Source organism: Neltuma alba, unplaced genomic scaffold (genome assembly GCF_004799145.2).
Source record: "Neltuma alba isolate B1F8T4 unplaced genomic scaffold, ASM479914v2 tig00003704_pilon, whole genome shotgun sequence".
Lineage (NCBI taxonomy): Eukaryota > Viridiplantae > Streptophyta > Magnoliopsida > Fabales > Fabaceae > Neltuma > Neltuma alba.
The window spans coordinates 31604-51919 of record NW_021633396.1 but is presented as its reverse complement, the minus strand read 5'-3'; the positions used below and the strand labels follow the sequence as shown (position 1 = coordinate 51919).

The window sequence follows — 20316 nt, the reverse complement described above, 5'->3', positions numbered from 1 at the left end:
AATTCTTGATATATTTGTTTTCGATATTAAAATGATAATTATTAATTTTAAATATTAATAAATGTGTAACTTTACTTTAGATTAGGGTGGGTCTCGTGTTTGGATGAGACCTGAGATGGCACTCTTTTTTATATTAAAGCATATAAAAAAATATTTTTTAGCAGAGTTGGTTGTAAAATATCCAGATCACATCAAAAGTAAAAATAGTGATATTGATAATACTAGATTACTAATTGAATTTAATATTTTGTACCACTAGGACAATAAGATATATTTTTTCAGTACTTATAAATAGTATAAACTGTCATAACATTTAATATTATAAGTTAAAAAATTACTGATATATTGATATTCCAGCCCTTTTTTGGATATAATGGACTTTCTTATTCTCATTTTATCACAATAAAGTTAGAAATTAGAAATGTTATTTTTATTTCACTAAAATAAAATATAAGCTTATCTTCATCTGATTCAATTAAATCATTAGAGTAGATGCTCATTTCATAATAAAGTAAATTTGGAGTGTAAACAATAGATGACATATTAAAAGGTGGACGCGTGGCAAAATATGTTAAAATATGTTGACTCTGGATGTTGGCTTGAGATAATTTGTTACCCTTCAACCAACACATTTTGACATCTCCATTTGTGTTCTCTTTTTAAGTTACCACAATTGATTGGATCCGGGTAATCATTTTTAAGGTTTACCCAAAAAAATAGTAATAATTTGTTTTCATTGGAAAAAACTCACCAATATATATATGATGTTTAATTAAAGCAAATATATTTTTTCTCCGATTTTATGTGTAGGAAGAATTGGAACTTAGAATATTATTGTAATAATGTTATCTTTATTATGAGGAAAAAGACAAACAAAAATTTTAAATTATTAAATCTCAAATCAGAATTTATTACTACACTTTAATAGGTTTTGATAATATTGACTTACAAATAATAAAATATTTTATAAGAACATCTGATTTAGAATTTTGCAATTTCTATGTTTTTTTTATCATTTCCCCTTATTTATGTCTAAATATTCGAATATGATTTAATCACATAGGATGTCAAAATATTAGATAAACTTCAAACTTCATCATTCAAAAAAAAAACTTCATCTATTCTTATCATTTGAACTAGTTTTAATATTTTGTAATTCTAACTCTTAAATTAACAATATTATTTTCTAGCAGTTGGTTTGGGTTTTTAAAAGAAAAAATTGTAAATAAAGACCTCCCAATATATAAAGTTATGATTGTGACTCTAAATTTGAAAATAGCTTCAGAGGATCCAGTCTCAAATTGTAAATATTAAATCTTGGTGAAATTTCTAAAACGTCTCTTCAGCCAAATGACAAGTTGACTATAAAAAATAACAAGTTTACTTTAATAAATGACAATTTCAGTAGATCAAATCACAATTGACTGAATGTATACCAAATAACAAGTTGACTATGAGAAATAACAAATTTACTTTAAAGAATGCCAATTTTAATATATCAAATCACAATTTGGCTGAGGAGCATTTCAAACATTTCATCAAAATTTTATATTTACAATATGAGACCAAGTCTTTATTTGTAATTTTTCAAATTGAGGGTTTCAAATCCTAATTTCATATATTGGGGGTTTTATTTGTATTTTTTTTTTTTAAATAACACTTTGAAACAGGTTTTTTTAGTTTTTTAAAACATCAGAGGTTAATTTTGAGAATAACAATAACAAGGCCCTCCTGAGAATGAAAACCAGGACCTATCTGCAATTAATTGAAAAATCAGGGGTCCATTTTGGGATTTGAAAGCCCATAACCTTAGAAGCAACAAGCCGTGAAAACAACCTCCAGTGCGGGGTTGCCGTCAGAATGGTCTCATCTTACAAGAAAAGGAAAGAGGACTCAAGTGGAAATAACCACAAAGCTCAGGGCAGAGACGTAGAACTAACTCTTTTTTCTGGTTTTGCATATTAGAGAGAGAGAGAGAGTCAGCTTCTTCCCATTGTGTCTTTGTTTCATAAACACACAGCGCCTCTTCTCCAAAGCTTCCCTTGGAAACCGTCTCTCTCATCCTCCTTCTTCCTCCCTTTCTTCTCTTAATCTCTATCTCTTCATCACCTGAAGCTTTTCTTTATCTTTCTCTATATATTTGTTTGTATGGGTTACGATTTCGAGCAATTGTGACTTCGTTTTGGTTTTCTTTGAAGAGTGTGGGTTCTTTATGGCCACCGCACCGGTGAAGTCTCAGCCTCTCCACAACTTCTCTCTCCCTTTCTTGAAATGGGGCGGCAAGAATCACACTAACAGCAACCATCGGTTTCGCCGTCCTGTCTCCGGTGAGTCCTCATCGTCACAAGCTTTGCCGCCGATCACAACTCCGAACTAGAGGCAGAACCCGAAACCCGTGCTCCACGGGTCGGATCGAGGGCCTCCAGGAACCGGTTTGGGCTCTCTTCATGCTATCTCGGGGAGAAATCTCAGAAGCAAGAGCAGCAACCGCAGCCTTTGGAGGGAGCTAGCTACAATGAAACTAACGATGAGGTTGGAGGTAGAAAGAGGGAGAATGAAGACGCTGAAGACGCCGAAGCTGACGGAACGGCGCAGAAGCCATGGAATTTGAGACCGAGGAAATCGATTTTCTCCAGAGGTACGGGTGAGATCGGTGTGGGAGGTCCGAGGAATGGAGAATTGCCGGAAAACGTTTCATTCGCTGCCACGGGTCATTCGGCTCAGCAGAATGAGAACCCTCCACAGCCGAAATCGCTTCGCTTGAGGGGTTACGCTGAGATGCAGAATACGGAAAGAAAGGAGAAGAGGAAATTCTGGATCGCCTTGTCGAGGGAAGAGATTGAAGAGGACATATTCATTATGACTGGGTCAAGACCCTCTCGGAGGCCAAAGAAAAGGCCAAAGAATGTGCAGAAACAGCTCGATGTAAGAGTTTCATTTCCTTCAAGTTTTTTGGTTTCTAATCTCTGTTACATCGTACACGCGTTCAATTATCTTCTTACTTGATTGTAATTGTACAGTTTCTTAAACAAAGAACATCTCTTTTTAAATTTCAGAGCGTTTTTCCTGGATTGTGGTTAGTGGGGTTCACTGCAGACGTTTGCAAGGCGGCAGATACTGCAGCAAAGGTTCTGTCCTTTTCTCTCGTTCTCTAATATTTGTGATCGATTCTATACTTAATATAGTTCTTCGAAGTTATAGGGATTGTTGACCTCTGTTTACTGAATTTCCAGTAGCAAAGTATGCCTCCAGGCTTAGGATTCTGAACTGGATTTCGTGATTGATCTTATTTTAGACTTTTAGCTTATAATCCGTTAGAGCGATGGTTATGATTATTTGATGATGGCCCTTTCTATCAGAAGTAGAGAAGCTACAGCGAATTGCAGTTTGCCAACAACACAGTTTGGTGGCCGCGGTAACTGGGACCTGTAATGGAGGTATAAATGCGCAGAATTTTGTAGAGCGCAAAAGATTTGCGAAATGGGTATGTTGAAAAGGGGGGAAAATTGGGATGATAGCTATTATGTATCGTCCAATAGGCTAAGATGTAGATTGAAAATTTAGTAGGTTTACTTATCCTAGTAGTGTTCAACTGTTTATCTATTACTATTAGGCAGTAAGAAAAACTTGTGAATTCATAGAACGAATCCAATATTGATTTTAAGATCGTTTGATTGATGTTTTGCTGTTGGGATCATCTTTGATTGAATGAATTCTGAGTCATCAGCTGCTAGATCAGTAGCAAGCATACTGTTAGTTTGCGGGTCCCAAGATCAATGCTGGATTTATTATTGAGGGCACTGCATGATTCTTAGTGAGTTTGAAGATTAACAGAAAGAGTGTTTGCTTTCCCTTTTATATTTCCATGACCATAGGCTTCACTTTCAAACTGTGAATCTGATGAAGTTGCTCTACTCAATCTGGCATTGGTATTTGGTAATCGTAGAAATCAATCACTTTGCATGAAAACACGAAAGTTAATCACATTGGCTGAAATAAACTTTACAGCAGTACCGAATTATTCTTGTTCTTCTTTCCTACTAGTAATATCTACATATTGTCCCTTTTTTTCCAAAAAGGAAAAAGTATTTGGTGGGGCACTAGGTCAGTATATAAAACTTTTGAAGATAGACATGTTGCTAGACTATTTGCTTTTCCTCCGTATTTCTTCCATGAGATCAGATCTGCTGTGCAGTTTGTGACTCAACTGATTTCTACTTCTTTAAAAACTTGGAATTACTTGTATTATTTGATATGTATTGAAGAGGAGTCAAGCTCAGGAAGATTAGACTATTAAATATTCATATCAATGGGGAAGTTTTGTTACCAAGTTCCTTTGGTTTGCCCTGCTACCTTCACCAAAGGTTGTTTTCCAGTCTTATTCAATTTGCCTTCATTGAGTCATTCAGCACCAAACTTAACTTTTTAAGGGCTTAATGTCGGCTCCATGGTTGATAGTATGGAATTTTTCGTGATTCTATTTCTGCGTTTTCGCATGTTTGGCTTATGGCTTCTTTTGTGCATGGAATAGAGTTTTTGATGATATGCCACTTGTGTGTTTCACCTTGTAATGATAAAGCATGGAGAGGCCAAAAACATGGCTCTTGTTGCTGCATCACCTTAGCCACTGAAGTACTATACTTTTGGGGAATGCGTGCCTCATCACCAAAGTACTATATTTGTTATCCTGTATCCAGTAGGAGTTAGCAGCATACCAAAGTTTAAATCTTATTAGGAGAAATATTCACGTTTTGTATTCGATAGTGTCTCAACAATATTACCTACATATACATGGCAAAAAAAGGGAAAAAAAAAGTCAGATTTAAATATCAAGAAGTCTAATAGAAAAAGGATCTAAAAATGAAGTATTAAACATTTAGCCTTATTCAAGAGAAATTGAGTTATATTCTTCTCACCCGATTATCATTATTTTTGTACTGTTCTCTTTTGAAACAATTTACTATATATAAACACATTAGGAGAATAGGGTGATGTCCTACATCAGAGGATAAAACAGTATGGTGGTTGGTTGCCTTTATTTTTGCATTTCTTGATGGTCCGAATGGTTAAAATTGGCATTAGGAGAACAAGTGGTTGGGAAGGAGATATTTTTTCCTTGTAAAATTGTAAAATGCCTAACACCCGTTATATCTCTAATATAATAAGTGAGGGACTAAATTTACATCCTTTCTTTTTGGGTGAGAAATTTACATCCATTTACTTTTAGACATTATGTCTAATTCTTCAGTCATTTAAGACATGAATTTTTTTTTAACTAATAAAACTTTATTTGGATAAACTTAGAAAACTTTGTTAAACTATCGGTAATAATAATGACAAAATATAATTAAAGAATTGAACCAAATAAACACTCCTTTAGTTTTATTTATAAGGCACAGAAAGGAGATATTTTTTATCCTATTTATAGGACACTAAGAAAAGTTCTTTATATAAATGTATAATTTTATCCTTTATTTATTATTGTGTTGACTTTTCTTATATGAGATATAATATATATTAAACAGGGATAAAATTAAAAAATTGTTAATTTTAAATAAGAGTTAATGAAGTTTAAAATTTTCTTAATCGGTGTAAAATATGTTAAAAGTGATTTATAAATAAGATCAAAGGAGTATAGGTGAATTGACTTAAATTTCATAGAACAATGATGCTTGTCATTATTATTTTTTGTTTGTGTATATATAAAATGTATTGATCATAAACATGAGTTTTTTAACTATCATCTTTCTATCTTCTATTTTTGAAAAAAAAAAATTATATCACTGGCATATGCACTCATTTCCAACCAAAAATCTAGGTTGGTTCAACTGAAGAGATGGGAGAGGGAGTGCTTTAAGGACTCGACTTCTTTCCCTTATCCTTCCCTCTACTACCCCTCCTCCACTTCCTTTTCCTCCCTTTATTATCATTGTATTAAAATTTCAAAGGTTCAAATGTAATATTTTATGAAAATATTATTACAAGTTTACTTTAAAAAATATGTAAATCAATTTTAGCTGTTAAAATTTAATCTAAATTTCATCCTAAAACCTCAGTTTGGAAAGGAGGGCCATGAGGTACGGGGAAAAAAGATGAAGTCTTGCCTCCCCTCCCCTTCCCTCCTCCCAAAAGTCCTAAATGCAACCGAGGCCACGGTAAGGCAATTTTTTTTTTTGGGGGGGGGGGGGGGATGGACCAAAGGAAAAGCCTTAGTTATGTGAAAGGGGTCGATGGTGGATCACTTAATATATATATATATATATTGTTTACTTAATATATTGGTTGACAGAGCACGATGACGTCGTGTGATTCATGTAGCCGACCCCACGTAGTGGGATAAGGCTTGTTGTTTGTTTGTTTGTTTATAAAAATAAGGTCTAACGGAAGATATTATTTTCTCACAACATAAAAAACTAATAGTTTAAACTCTTATTAAAAGAAGTGTTTATATTTAGTGTACAAAAACATCTTAGCCTCTACCTTTTTTTCTCCAAAATGAGTGAGACAAAAAAAAAAAAACAAATACAATTGGTTTATAGGCACGCTTATAATATGTAAAATTATTTTAAAAATGCTTTATTAAACAATGTAGAAGATGTAAGCTCAACTTAACCATAGAGCACATGAGCTTTTTATAAAAGTTACAGTTTGGGCGTGCCAGAGAAAGTGAAGTTTCTTCCCACTTTATTTCGGTTGAAGCATCTTAGCCTCGTCACACATTGGGAAGCTTTTTGTCTTATGCTAGATACCTTACCAAACTGCGGTGGGCTGCAAGCACCGTTAGGGAAAAATAAGGATTCCGTGCTTAAATATTTTGGAAGGAGTCACAAAAAAACACCTAACACTTAAAAAAGTTTTTTCAGCTTTTATATATCTTAAAAAATTTTATTTTATAGCATTTTTTATGAACTGTTATCCACCATTAGTTTTGACTTTAAAAACACTAGTCAAACTACCTAATTTAACAGTTAAAATCAATGATGAATAACGGTCAGGATATTTTTGTTATGAAAATAACTTTCCAAAGCATATAAGAGCCAAAAAAATTTCAAATGTTGGATGTTCTTTCGTGGATACTTTCAGAATATTTAAACACATTATTCCAAAAATAATAATAACGAAAAATTAATTTGCAGGATATTATGATTTCAACTGATTTTTAATAAGGTATATATTTTTAATCAGTCCTTATAGTTTTATTTGATTTTAATCAGATTCTAGTATTTTTCCTATTTATCATCTTCATAATTTCATACAATTTTTAATTAAATAGTTGTATTTTAGATAACTGATATATATATCTATATATTGATGTTATTCTTTTATTTGCTGGATAGTAACACACAATATTTGAGCATATGTTTTGATTAATAATAAGGGGGAAGCATTTAAATTCAATTTCATGTATTCAAATAAAACAAAATTCAAATTCCCTCCGGCTTCGGACAAAGTTGCTGTGGATGCGGTGTTGTGTGCCACGTCATCACAAGGCTGAACTATTGAGAAAGGGATTGAAAAAATTACATTATCAGGCCCACGTCTTAATAATTTCCAATTCCAACCACAGCACACGATGTAATTAAAAAGAAAAAGAAATAAAAAAAAATTAGTATAAAACGATGCTATCAAGACTTTTAACTCATTTAATTAAGTACCTATTGTTATTATATTTACGACACTTATTAAGTTCTAAAATGTTATCAGATTTTATGAAAATTATAAGGGGAATAAATCTGATTATTTTTACCTTTACAACCAAATTTAAATTTTAAGATCTTCAACTTAAGATTGTAAGATTTAATTCTTAGACATTTTTTCGAATGGAACTAATAAATTCACTGGTAAAATAATTACTAAACACTATAAAATTTTTATAAAACACAAGTTTCTATAAAATAAAAAAAATTATACTATATACGTTTTGGTAGACCATTTAAATTAAAAACCATATTTAATTGAAAAATAAAACATACTTATCTTTACTTAAGTTAAATTTTTATATTTTCTATTCAAACAAGCTAAACTAATTCCATGGATATAAATTTAATCATGGCCAATTTCAATTTCAATTTCAATTTATATGGAATCACGAAATCTTTGTCACATCAATTTCCCGAAGTGGGCCTGTTCATACACAAATCTTTATTCACACACAAATGCTCGCAGATAAACAAATGACAGCGACTAGTTTTTTCAAATCAGGGCCTGTTTGGTTAAGAAAAATGGGCCCTTGCGGCTTGTGAGAGATATAAATGGGCCTCAAGTGGATCAGAGTATTCAATTCTCATTCTTTTTGGGCCTTCTTCTTCTTCAATTTTTCGGCCAACCGGCCATCTTTTTCAGGCAATGTATATCAGGCCTCTTTGTTTCCTGAGGCCCATCTATTGCTTTACGTTTGAGCCAGGCCCAACATAAGGCAGGCATTCCAAAACGGGACCATGGCTTGCAAAATGCATCACGCAGGCCCAACAATGTAGGCCTGGGCTTGATCTTGCTGGGCCTTCTGTCAGGCATGAGTGTATTTCCTTGGAGGATCACATGATGAGCCCAATGCCAATTAATATGCATATTCTCTAGAATGTACATGTCAGTATTCTTTGAGCACAAGCTGGCTCAAAAAGTTGGAAAGGGTAGTTAGATTCCCCTGAATAATGTTAATTCATAAATTTTTAAACTTTTCTTAAATTTATTAAGCTGGTTTGGTAAACAAATAGATTAGAATTCTTACCCTATGTTTGGCATGAGAGAAACGGAGGAATGAGAGAAATGGAGAAAAAGGGAAGGGAGGAAAATTTCTCATGAATTTGATTTAAAAAATTGAAAAAATAGTGTTATAAAATTTTAATAAAGAAAAAAATGTAAAACAAAAGAGTAAAAAAAATTAATTAAAAGTTTTTAACCCTCGCTTTATCAATTTTTTAAATAAAGCTCATTAAAATTTTTCCCTGGCCACCATATGATCTAAGTTTCAATAACGAAGGGAGGAAAAAAAAAAAAAACAAAGACATTTCCTGCACGGGTGCAATCAATCTACTTAGAGATATGGAACATAATTTTCTTTTTAAAAAATTACAACATAGAATCTAAATTATGTGTGCAAACAGGTGGGACTAATTATTGTTTTCATCTCTAAAATATTTATCTATTTCAAACTGCACAATTTTAATCAATGATACAAATACAATAAACCTACTATTCAATCGTCTTATTTTTTAAAATTCGAATTAATAAATAATTAATCTTTTCTGTATCATACATCATTGGGAATAGAAAATTACCAAAACAAAAGATGGACTATTAAAATAGATTTGAACAATCTAAAGATGATTGGATAAAATAGATCATGAACAATAAAGGCTGAATTTAAGAATGAAATAACAACTGGTGATTATAATAATGCAATGGAAATTTAAGACCCCCCAACCCAGAATTGCTCGCTGAATCTGGAGAGTAGGGGACACACACAACTGCACTGCACTGGGATTCCTTCATTACCCGTTTTTCAATTTAAAAAAATTCCAAATAATTCCTTTTTAATAAATGTTTATAACAATAACAATAATATTATGGTGCTTCGGTATAATTGCCATCCCAAGGGTTTCATTATTTAAAGAATTCAAATGATTAAGTTTTTTTTTTTTGAAATGGCAAGCCACAAGCAATCATAATATGAATCATTGAACCCATCATGGACAATCTCCTCTCTTTAAATTAATGCAGCTTTACCAACTCAAACATGCTTTGATGTTCAACAACCCTAAAATTAATTCCCATTACATTACCTCTTTTATCAGGTCGGTATTTTCCTTACACAAAATCATGTCATGGATTCAATTTCAACAAAAAACCATATGATGACTTTAAAAAAAATCACCATATTCTTAGAAAATATAGTTGAATTATAATTCTCTCGAATAGAATTGTTTTTAATACTTGTATAATTATGTTACGTTAATATTGATATAAGTTATGAATCCAAATTTGACACTAAGTTTTAATTTTTGTAGTTACTATAATTATATCTTTTAGGGTTAAAATTCATTCAACCTCGTAAAATATTTTGTTAAACAGTTTTACTCTTAAAGTATGAAGGTGCTGGGCAAATAAATCAGAAAATATTACTTCATGTCCTTAATATAAAATCTCGTTTGACTTTTAATTTGATTTTAAACGTAAGACTCCAATTCACTTTATCTCTTATAATTATATATTTTTTTCATGATATTCCTTACAATAATGATAGTTCTAACTAATATATTTAATTAATAAAAATATTTTAGAAAAGACAATAGCTATTTATTACAAATAACTCACTTAACTAATTTTTTTAATGTACTCAAATTTATCAATTAGCTCTTATATTAAAGACAAGAAGTAATACTTTAGTTTCTTGGACCCATTGAGAAAAATAGTGCAAAATGTTGAATAAAATACTAAAAGGTGACGGATCAACGTTGATCTTTCTGTTTTTTCCTGAAATAAAAAAGTGATGTTACACTCAGATTCAAAGTCGGTACTGGAAGCGCTCGTGCAACCCTGAGGGATGATTAATCAAAGGATATTTTATTTATTATATATATATATATATATATATATATATATATAAAATGTGATAGGTTTAACCGTTAATCAGTTCACATGGGAAGTCACATGGCCAGATAACGTTGGACTCCTTTTCTTGCTGGGCCCAAGCGTGTTGTTTACATTCACTCCCCATGTGAATAATATATTTTCTGCCAATAGAATCGAGTCTAATAAAAAAAAAAGTCATCTATAACATGACAAATTAAAATTTAAATTCTCATTAGAGGCAAAATATTAAAAAAAAAATCATTAGTTAAATACAAAACTGAGAAACGCAGATGTTGTGATTAGGTACTGTTTTTTAAAATGCTTCTCATTAAATTAAGAATTCAACTGTGTAAGAACTTTGAAATTCATAAGAAAGAAGGTCAAGAGTTAATTTAAAAAAAAAAAAAAGAATTTACCTGTGCCACATTATTGTATCCTTAGCCTACAACGTGAGGCGTGAAGCAAATATATATTTCTTTATTATTTGTCATTTATTTTATTTTTTAAAATAATTATCTAATGCATTTTAAGGAAATATGCATAAGGTTAGAATTTATCAAATGATACCGGAATGAATCAGAGCGTGGAAAGAGAAAGTAAGTTTGACTGAAATGTCGGTCAAAGAAAAAGTTTGACCGAAATTGCAAGTGGGATAGACATTTACACGTGTGCCTTGCTGTCCAACGCGCGGGCATGACACTCCCCACGTTCGCTTCATCTTTTATAATATTTTTTTGGGGGATAATATAGGGAGTGTTTGGATAGAAACCAAACCATGGTTTCAGAAGTGCTTTTACGGATTACGAAGCAAATATGTGGAGGAGATTACCTCGTTTTACGGAAAAGTGCTTCTGAAACCACGGTTTTGGAGCACCCAAACAGGCCCATAGACTCTTTTGCTTCAGGATTGCCCATACATTACTTTTGATGCCTCAAATTTTTAGATCATAAATTTTGATCTTTTAAGTTTTTTTATTTAAAATATTAATCCTTACAATCTAAAAAAATTTAGATCATTTTATTTTTTAGGGATCAAAACTTATGGTTTGAAACTTGATGGACCAAAATCAAAATAAAGACAAACTTAAATAATAAAAAATTATATTAACCTTTTTTTATTAGTTCACCTTTGTGTAAGTGGTAATACCATCTCTAATTCTTGTGAAGTTTGGTCTTATTTTATTTTTTTATCTGTAAAATTTAAAATGAATTGTCTTGGTTCCTAAATTGTGAGTTCGTATTTTAAATTTAATTCGTGAAATTTAAATTTATTTTGTTTTTATCCTTGTTTTAGGAAAATAACATTATTTTAATAGGCAGAAATCAAGACGAATTAAAATGAAGTTAAATTTTAGGAACAAAAATTGCTCGTTTCAAATTCCTGGGGCCAAACACCGAAATAAATCAAATTTAAAGGATTAAATTATTGGTTTAAAATTTTTTATATCAAAATTACAATGAGATTAAATTTTAATAATAAAAAATCATATTAACCCTCCATCATTTTATTCATTAGCTGCGGATAAAGTAGCGTTCTATTCTTCTATTTTATTTTATATCTGGAATCTTCCCTCAAATAGAGTTCACGTGGATGCCCACGTGTTAAGTTAATTTTTATTGTCACTACTATTCCTTTCTCTTCATTCCTTTTACAAAAAGAAGTAAATCTTTTTTTATTTAAACAAAACTACCTAACTAGTTCTCGTGCTCAGGGATTTTCTCCGGGAAAAATACCCATGAAGCTGAGTTGTAAATATAATTTCATGATGATATTAATTAATCCACATATGTAATTTTTCCTTCAAATAAAATTAAATGGTATATTGTATTTCTGACCAGTTTGTACGTCCTTGAATATTTAAATGGATTAGTTCTGTTGATGTTTTATTTTTATTTTTATTTTTAAAAGGTGAGGAATCGAATAATCGATAGTTCTTAGGAAGCAGGGAGGCGGTTGGCGTAATCATATATAAATAGTCAGCTTTGAAATGGAATATAAGTATCCTTAATAATAATCTAGAGCTCGGAATAAGACATAATAACCATATACTCCTCCGGTCTTTAATATAAAATCCATTTAACTAATTTGATTAGATTAAAAAAATTAGATAAATTAGTTAATTATAACAAAAGTGACACATTTTTCCTGAAACACCATAATCATCTTTCTTAATACCCTCTCTCCCTTTTCTACTTGATCATGGTTGAGAGAGTATTCATAAGGTAATTTAGAAAAAATTAATAAATATGAGAAATGAGTCTTATATTTAGGATCAAAACCAATTCAAGAATTGGGTTTTATATTAAGGACTAGAGGAGTATAAGCCTAATTAATAACTACAACCTTGTAATTGATGTTTCTACATATGTAATTACGTATAGTGACAAGAAAAACATAAGCCTAGGTACAAATTATCATAACCGATGAAAAAGGTAAAAGAATTATTAAATAAATATATGACAGAAATTAAATGTACACTATCAGAAATATTAAAAGTATTAACGTAAAAAATATTTCAGGATAAAAATCACAAATAGTTCAAAGTCCACACCAATAAAAACAGGTCTATTATGATTTTAAAAAAAAAATAGTAGCATAAAAGAGTCCCCATTAAATATATAAATAAGTGCTCACTACTACATAAAAATGTAGCCCATACCCAATTTATAGTTATAAGCGTATAATTATGGATTAATATAATTTTTGTTCTCAAAATTAACCACAAAAAATAATTATTTAGAGGAGAATAGATTCTCAGAACAATTATTCAGAGAGGAGTGAGTGCTCGAAATAATTATTTTGAGGAGAATAAGTTCTCAGAACACAACATAGTAAACTACTCCTCTGATCTTTAATATAAAACGTATTTAACTAATTTGATTAGATTAAGGAAGTTAGGTAAATTAGTTAATTATAAGAAATATGACACGTTTTTTCTAAAATATCATAATCATTTTTCTTAATACCTCCTCTTCCTTTTCTATTTGATTATGGTTGAGAGAGTATCTATATAGGTAATTTAGAGAAAACTAATAAATACGAGAAATGAGCCTTATATTTAAAATCAAAACTAACTCAATAATTTGGTCCTATATTAAAAACCGAAGGAGTAATATTTTAATACAAACTAAATTTAAAAAGTTAAAATTATAAGTTAGGAATTTGAGAAGCCAAAATTAAAATAACTTCAAACAAACCAAAAATCATAGCTGATTAGATTACGACTTTTTACGCGATTATTTTTATAAAAAAGAAAAGAAAAGAAAAGAAAAAGAAAGCATATTGGACGTTGACGATGAATAATATAGCGACAGTGTGAGCTGACAACTTGCATTGTAATAAATCTGATTGGTCCAAGACAATATGCGCATCATATAATTTCGGGGACAACACCATTATTATGCCGAAATGAATTGAAGTGTTGAATCTGGAATGTATTCTCCTTGCCCCATTGCTGTGATCTCCTCAGGGTGTCTAAATTATTTGCACCGAAACCAATCATTGAACGCCAAGAGGGGCACCACGGTAATTTTGCCCCTCTTCTAGTAGTGCATGTAATAAAAGACCAAAACATAATGAGAGGACTTCACGTGGGAATCACATGAACGAGAATTATGTACGGACCCATCCTTTTTAAAAAAAAAAAATTGAGTAATTAATGAAAATTTTTTGGGTAAAAATAAAATTTACATTTTACTAGGACGAGGGTTTGAATCTTTCCACCAATATAATTCTATAAGTATTTTTTTTAATTCAAGAGATGTGTTTTACTACCAAACAAAAGCCACATTCGGTGATTCCTGTTATCCAACAATTCATCCCGATCAAATTCAGGTTTTTTTTTTCAACTAATAAAATCTCTGAAGAGTTCCTCTTAAAACCAATTTTTCGCAGTGCATTTGCTTTTGATAATTACATGAGAGTGACAAATTGAATATATAGGGATGGATAATTGGTTTGGTGTACAATAATTATGAATGTCGCGGTTGCATCTGATGTGTCACAGCGTGAATAATGGGGCAAGAGGGATCTGTTTAGTAGGGGTGTTCAAGAAGGATCCGTCCCGGTCGGCCCGTTCCGGTCCCGATCTTATTGGGACGGGACGGATCCGTTCCGAAATTTTTCGGGACGGGACAAATCGGGACGGGACAAAAAATGGACCGGGACGGGGTTGTCCGTCCCGGTCCTTTTTTATTTTTTTAATTTTTTTATCCCATTTATATAATATTATTTTTTTCATATTTTTTTAAGATTTGAGACTATTGTATGGAACTATGGATATATTTATTTAGAGTTTTTATATTTGTTAATGATTTGAGATCATTGATGATTAGAATTTTTAACAAGTTTTTATTGTGTTAAAAGCTTTTATTTAGAGTTTTTAATGATTATTATATGTAATATTTTGAGTTTTTGTTTAAGAGTGCCCAAACAAATAAAAAAGAAAATAAAAAGATGTTTTTATAAGGTTTAAAGTCCAAAAAAACATAATTAAAAAAATCAGATTTTATTAAAAAAAATTTTAAAAATTTTTAAAAAAAAAAAAAAGAGGTTCGGGACGTCCCGGATCCGTCCCGTCCCGACCGGGACCGGGACAACCCCGGGACGGGCCGGGATACAAGACAGAAAATCTGTCCCATTACTGTTCATCGGAACGGAACCGGGACAAGCCTGTCCCGGTCCCAATTCGTCCCATGAACAGCCCTACTGTTTAGGTGGAAAGTCACATGGAGAGGCGGCACAGAAGAGGGAAGCAGAAAGGATGTCTCAGATAAACAAAGGACGGCAAATAATTGAGTGTGTCATGTATCATCAAATTTTGCGTTCTTCAGAGCATTCAGTGAAAGTTTGTTTTGTCTAAATATTTGGGAGCTTGCTAGGGGCAAACAGACCCAATAAAAGTTGCTTTTAAATAGGGATAAAAATTTACTTGTCTACTGACAAACACTATAATTAGTGTCTTAATGTCAAAACAAACATGGAGTCAAAGAAAAACAAAATATACTCATTCCACTCTGTAATATGATAAGTTAGTTAGATTTTCTCATAAATTAAGAAATATTAGCCATTCTTAACTAGTCAACTTTTCTCACAAACTAAGAAAAAAAAATTAATTAAGTCATTAAATTTGTTTGAAATTGATAAAATTTATCTATTTTATCCTATTAAAAAATGTCATTGGAAAATTTTGTTCATATTTCTCTTGCATTTAACATTCCTTCCTCTCTTCCTTGTAACCAGGGCTAAAAGTGAAAATTTATCATCAACTATCCTGTTATCCTCTTATATTTTGGATAAAAAATTTCTTCTAACTAACGTATTATATTATCGGCAAGATGTGGTAATTAAAATTAAAATTATAAGAGGTCTGGTGATTAAACATAGTTTATAAAAAAAATTATTAAACATCAATTGTAATATTGACTATTAAAAAAAACTCAAATTATTCATCTCTGCAATTTTTAAAAAAAATAAAATTAGCATGCAGCCTTCTACTTATATAAAAAGTTCTCATTTCACTAAATCATAAACCCCTATAGGAAGCTTCACAAAGACTACGTTTCCCCCCAAAAAAAATTGATAATTGACTTGAGATACGAATCTAGGTATTAAAAAAAACAAAAGGTACAAATCTACTTAAGATGTTCTTAGGACATGCACCCTGGACCATCATTTTTTTTTTGGGTACAAAATACTACTAGCTCCGGTATTAATTCTAAAAACTAATTGACTAATTTGAGGAGATTAAAAAATAAGTTAAGTTAGTTATTTGTAATAAATAGATATTATCTTTCTTAAAATATTCTTGCTAATCAAGTGTATTTCTTAGAACTACTATCATTAGAAGGATCATATTGGAAATATATATATAAATATGAGAGACAAAGTATATTAGGATATTGTATTTAGGAATAAAATAAAATTTAAATAAAGTCTTATATTAAGAACTGGAGGTAGTATAATATTTACGTGAGGGTAAAAGTACACATGAAAGTTTTAAAAAGCACAAATATTATGACTATTAATTCAAGCAAATGTCTGCTAACTTTTAAAAGATACTCCTCTGATGTTTAATATAAGATCTATTTAACTAATTTGACTAAATTAAGAAAGTTAGATAAGTTAATTAATTATAAAAAAATATGACATGTCTTTCCTAAAACATTATAATCATCTTTTTTAATATCCTTCCTTTCTCTTTTACTTGATTATGCTTGAAAGAGTATTAGTAGGAGTAATTTAGTAAAAATTGATAAATATGAGAAATATATCTTATTTTTAGGATCAAAATCAACTCAACAATCAGGTCCTATATTAAAGACTGGACGATTAGAATATAAATAGTCTTCCTATGGTCTTATTTATAAGGCAAAGAGAGAAATTTTTTTTTGGTATTATATATAATGTAGAGAAAGAAGAGTTTTATATAAATGTATAATATTACTCTTCATTTATTATTGTATTTATTTTATTTTTATGAGATACATTATATCTTAAAAGAGGATAAAGTTGAAAATTTATTGAATTTTAAATGAAAGTTAATGAAATTTAAGATTTTTATTAGTCTGTGTGAAACATATTAAAAATAACTTATAAATAGGACAAAAGAAGCACATAAATTGATAAATATAGGTCCTGTTGTTAGAAAAATAATGGACACTTGCTTAAATAAACAATAGTGGTATTTTTGCATCCTTTAATAGTAATCCTTAGAAAGAGTACAATATAAAAAAAGGTTAAACCTATTACCTCTGGTCTTAATTATAAGATCTTGTTTATAGCCTATAAATAAGATTTTATGATCAACACCAGAAGTACAGCTAAATCTTAATAGTTTTTTACGACACTAGAGTTACGAACAATAGCACATTTTTTATACAAATTTTTTACTTAAAATTTAGTAATTTTCCACCATAATTTTAGGGGCACTATATAAACAGTTAGTATACGGAGACATGGCAAACCATCTAAATATCTAATTAAAAAAGAAGAATTAAATGGAGGGGTATGAGTGGAAGGGGTCCATTAACGGGGAACATGTGGGGCCCGCACCACGCACTCCTTGGGACACTCGAAATCATCACCCGACATGTTGTCTGCCTACAGCTTTTTCCTTGCAAACCGCAATTAATTATAAATCCCTCCAGTTCCAAGTTCATCATAGCAACCATCATTGACACGGCACAGGTTTCCCGCATTGTATGGTTCGGTGCCATAATCTTTCTTTCTTTCTTTGTTTTTTTTTTTTTTGGGTTAGACCAAGCAAGTAAATTGGCCGCTCATTATTATACGCGCCCTTCTTCTGCATCGATTACTGTAAAATAAATTTACCCCATCCCCCTTCTAACTAAATATCTGCTTCTAAGCATAAAGTGCGAACCTCTGTTGACCTTTTTTGGGAACTCCACCATTAATATGCTCCCTTCATCATTAAGTATTGTGCCCAATCTACCTTTTTTTTTTTTCAATTTTCTGTGGATAGTCAAAAATTCAAATATAAATTTTACCTTACTTTGCTTTTAATATTTATTTATTTTATCTCAAAGTAATTCATATGGTAATTACAGTCGTTACATGTATTAAAGAGTTTTTATTAAGGGGCAGTTCTAATGTATGTGATTAATAAAGGTATTTTAAAAAAACAGGATGTTAATTTATTTCAAATAACTAGTTCAATTAATTTTTTTAATATCTACAAATTAGTTATCTAATTCCTATATCAAGGTTAAGAGACAACGTTGGATATGTCTTGTAAACTCTTCCAAGGGATTGAATAATTAATTCTCAAAAATAAAAATATAGTTAAAATTAGTTTTTATAAATAAACAAGTAGAAAATTTAAAATTTTCCGTCCAATAATTGGTGGGTGATTTTTAATAATTGACGTCATTATAAATTATGGACAGAATTTTCCATATTCGAATCTAATTGATTGCTTCTGAGATACAGTAAGAGTAGCATGTTTTATGATGGCATTTATGTTGGGAAGAGAGAGGGAAAAGAAGAGGACGAAATGATGGGAGTCGGATTAGAAGAGGTCAATAATTGAGAACACTACAACTCTTAGATAACACGGAAGTTGTCAGTGAATGAGTGGGATGTGCAATAATTTATTTGGCCATGGCATTGGAAATCATTCCGTCATTTTTAATTTTCGTTTTTTTCCTTTTGACGGGAGGATGTTGTTTGTAAATTCACCCATGAACATGGGGGCAAGAAGGTCACATCATGCAATCTAATTCTAATTTCTATTCCTTAATATAAGAACTATTTTGACAACTAATTTGATTCTAAATATAAAATCTAATCCGTTTTATCTCTTATTTTTTTAACATAGTCCTTATAATAATTGCATATTTAAATGTTTTATCAAATAATAATTTTAGTTAATATGCATGATTAGTAAGGTATTTTAAGAAAGATAATACATATTAAATAGAAATAATTAACTTAGCAAAACCTTTTAATTTATTAAAATTAGTCAACTAACTTTTAAAAATAATAGGTAGCATGTCATAACTTTTTGCCAGTGAAAAATATTAAATACTACCTCTAATCCTTAATATAAGAATTAGTTTTTTTTAATTTTCATTTTTTGAAAGTAATTATTACAGTAGTTGAATATATTAAAATTTTTCAAATGATAGTTTTAGTTAATATATTACTTAATTAGTGAGAATATTGTAAAAAAATTATATATATTTATTATAAATAATTAATTAAATAATTTTTAACCTATTAAATTAGTCATCTAATTTTTATATTAAGTTATCAATATTTTTTAAAATTTTGTCAAAAATCTTGAACTGATGTAATATAGAATTACTTATTCTATGCTCAAGCTTAGGACCTTTTGTTTAATTAATGTCGGTATCTTTAAAGCAGGCGAGGACCAAGGAAATCCATAAGTTCCACGATTCCACCCCTTTCTCTCCTTCTCTACTCTCTTTGCAGCCTATCTACCAAATCCGATGTCAGCCGCACGCTCGTTGATCAATGTTTGTAGAGGGCAGGATTGTGCACGGTGCCTGATACGCGCTATGATTGAGAGTGGGGAGAGATAAGAAAGCAGAGGTTTTCAAATGATTGTAGGAAGGAAAGTGTCGGTGTGAGGAACGACAACATGACACCTGCGACTTTGTTGAACGGGACCCACGTGTGAAACATATATTGGGTGTTCCAGCTCAGCACGTGGATATTGCAGGGAGCCATGTTGGTCCACGTGAGTGCGTCCACAAATAATATTTCCCCCTCTTAATTAATTTTATAAAACCTTTTTTTTATAAATAAGGAGAAATTAATATAAAACCTAATTAAACCTAATTATTAAGTTAATTTTAGTCCTAAATATAATATTTATTTATTAATTTTTTAAAATAATTCCTATTAGTACTTTTTCAACCATAATCAAGTAAAAGAAGAATGGAGGATATTAAGTAAGATAATTATGATATTTTATAAAAATATTTCATATCTTTTTTAATTAATTAACTTACCTAAATTTCTTAATTTAATCAAATTAGTTAAATAGGTTTATAAGTACCACCTCTAGTGCTTAATATAAGAGTTTGTTTGATTTTTATTTTGATTCTAAATATAAGAACTTAATCCATTTTGTCCTCATATTTATTCATTTTTCAAGGTAGTCCTTATAACAATAGTAGTTCTAGCCGATACACTTGATTAGCAATGATACTTTTAAAAAAATATACCTATTTATTATAAATAACTAATTTAAATAA

General features: G+C 30.4%; 1 protein-coding gene across 1 annotated transcript; it reads left to right on the top strand.

Annotated features, from left to right (window-relative positions):
• Positions 1 to 2348: 2348 nt before the first annotated feature.
• Positions 2349 to 3512, top strand: LOC114742308 (uncharacterized; the record flags this gene model as incomplete). Its single annotated transcript, XM_028930576.1, has 3 exons — positions 2349 to 2925; positions 3057 to 3128; positions 3360 to 3512. Coding segments are annotated over 3 exons (655 nt in total), but the record flags the coding sequence as incomplete, so codon positions are not given.
• Positions 3513 to 20316: the final 16804 nt, after the last annotated feature.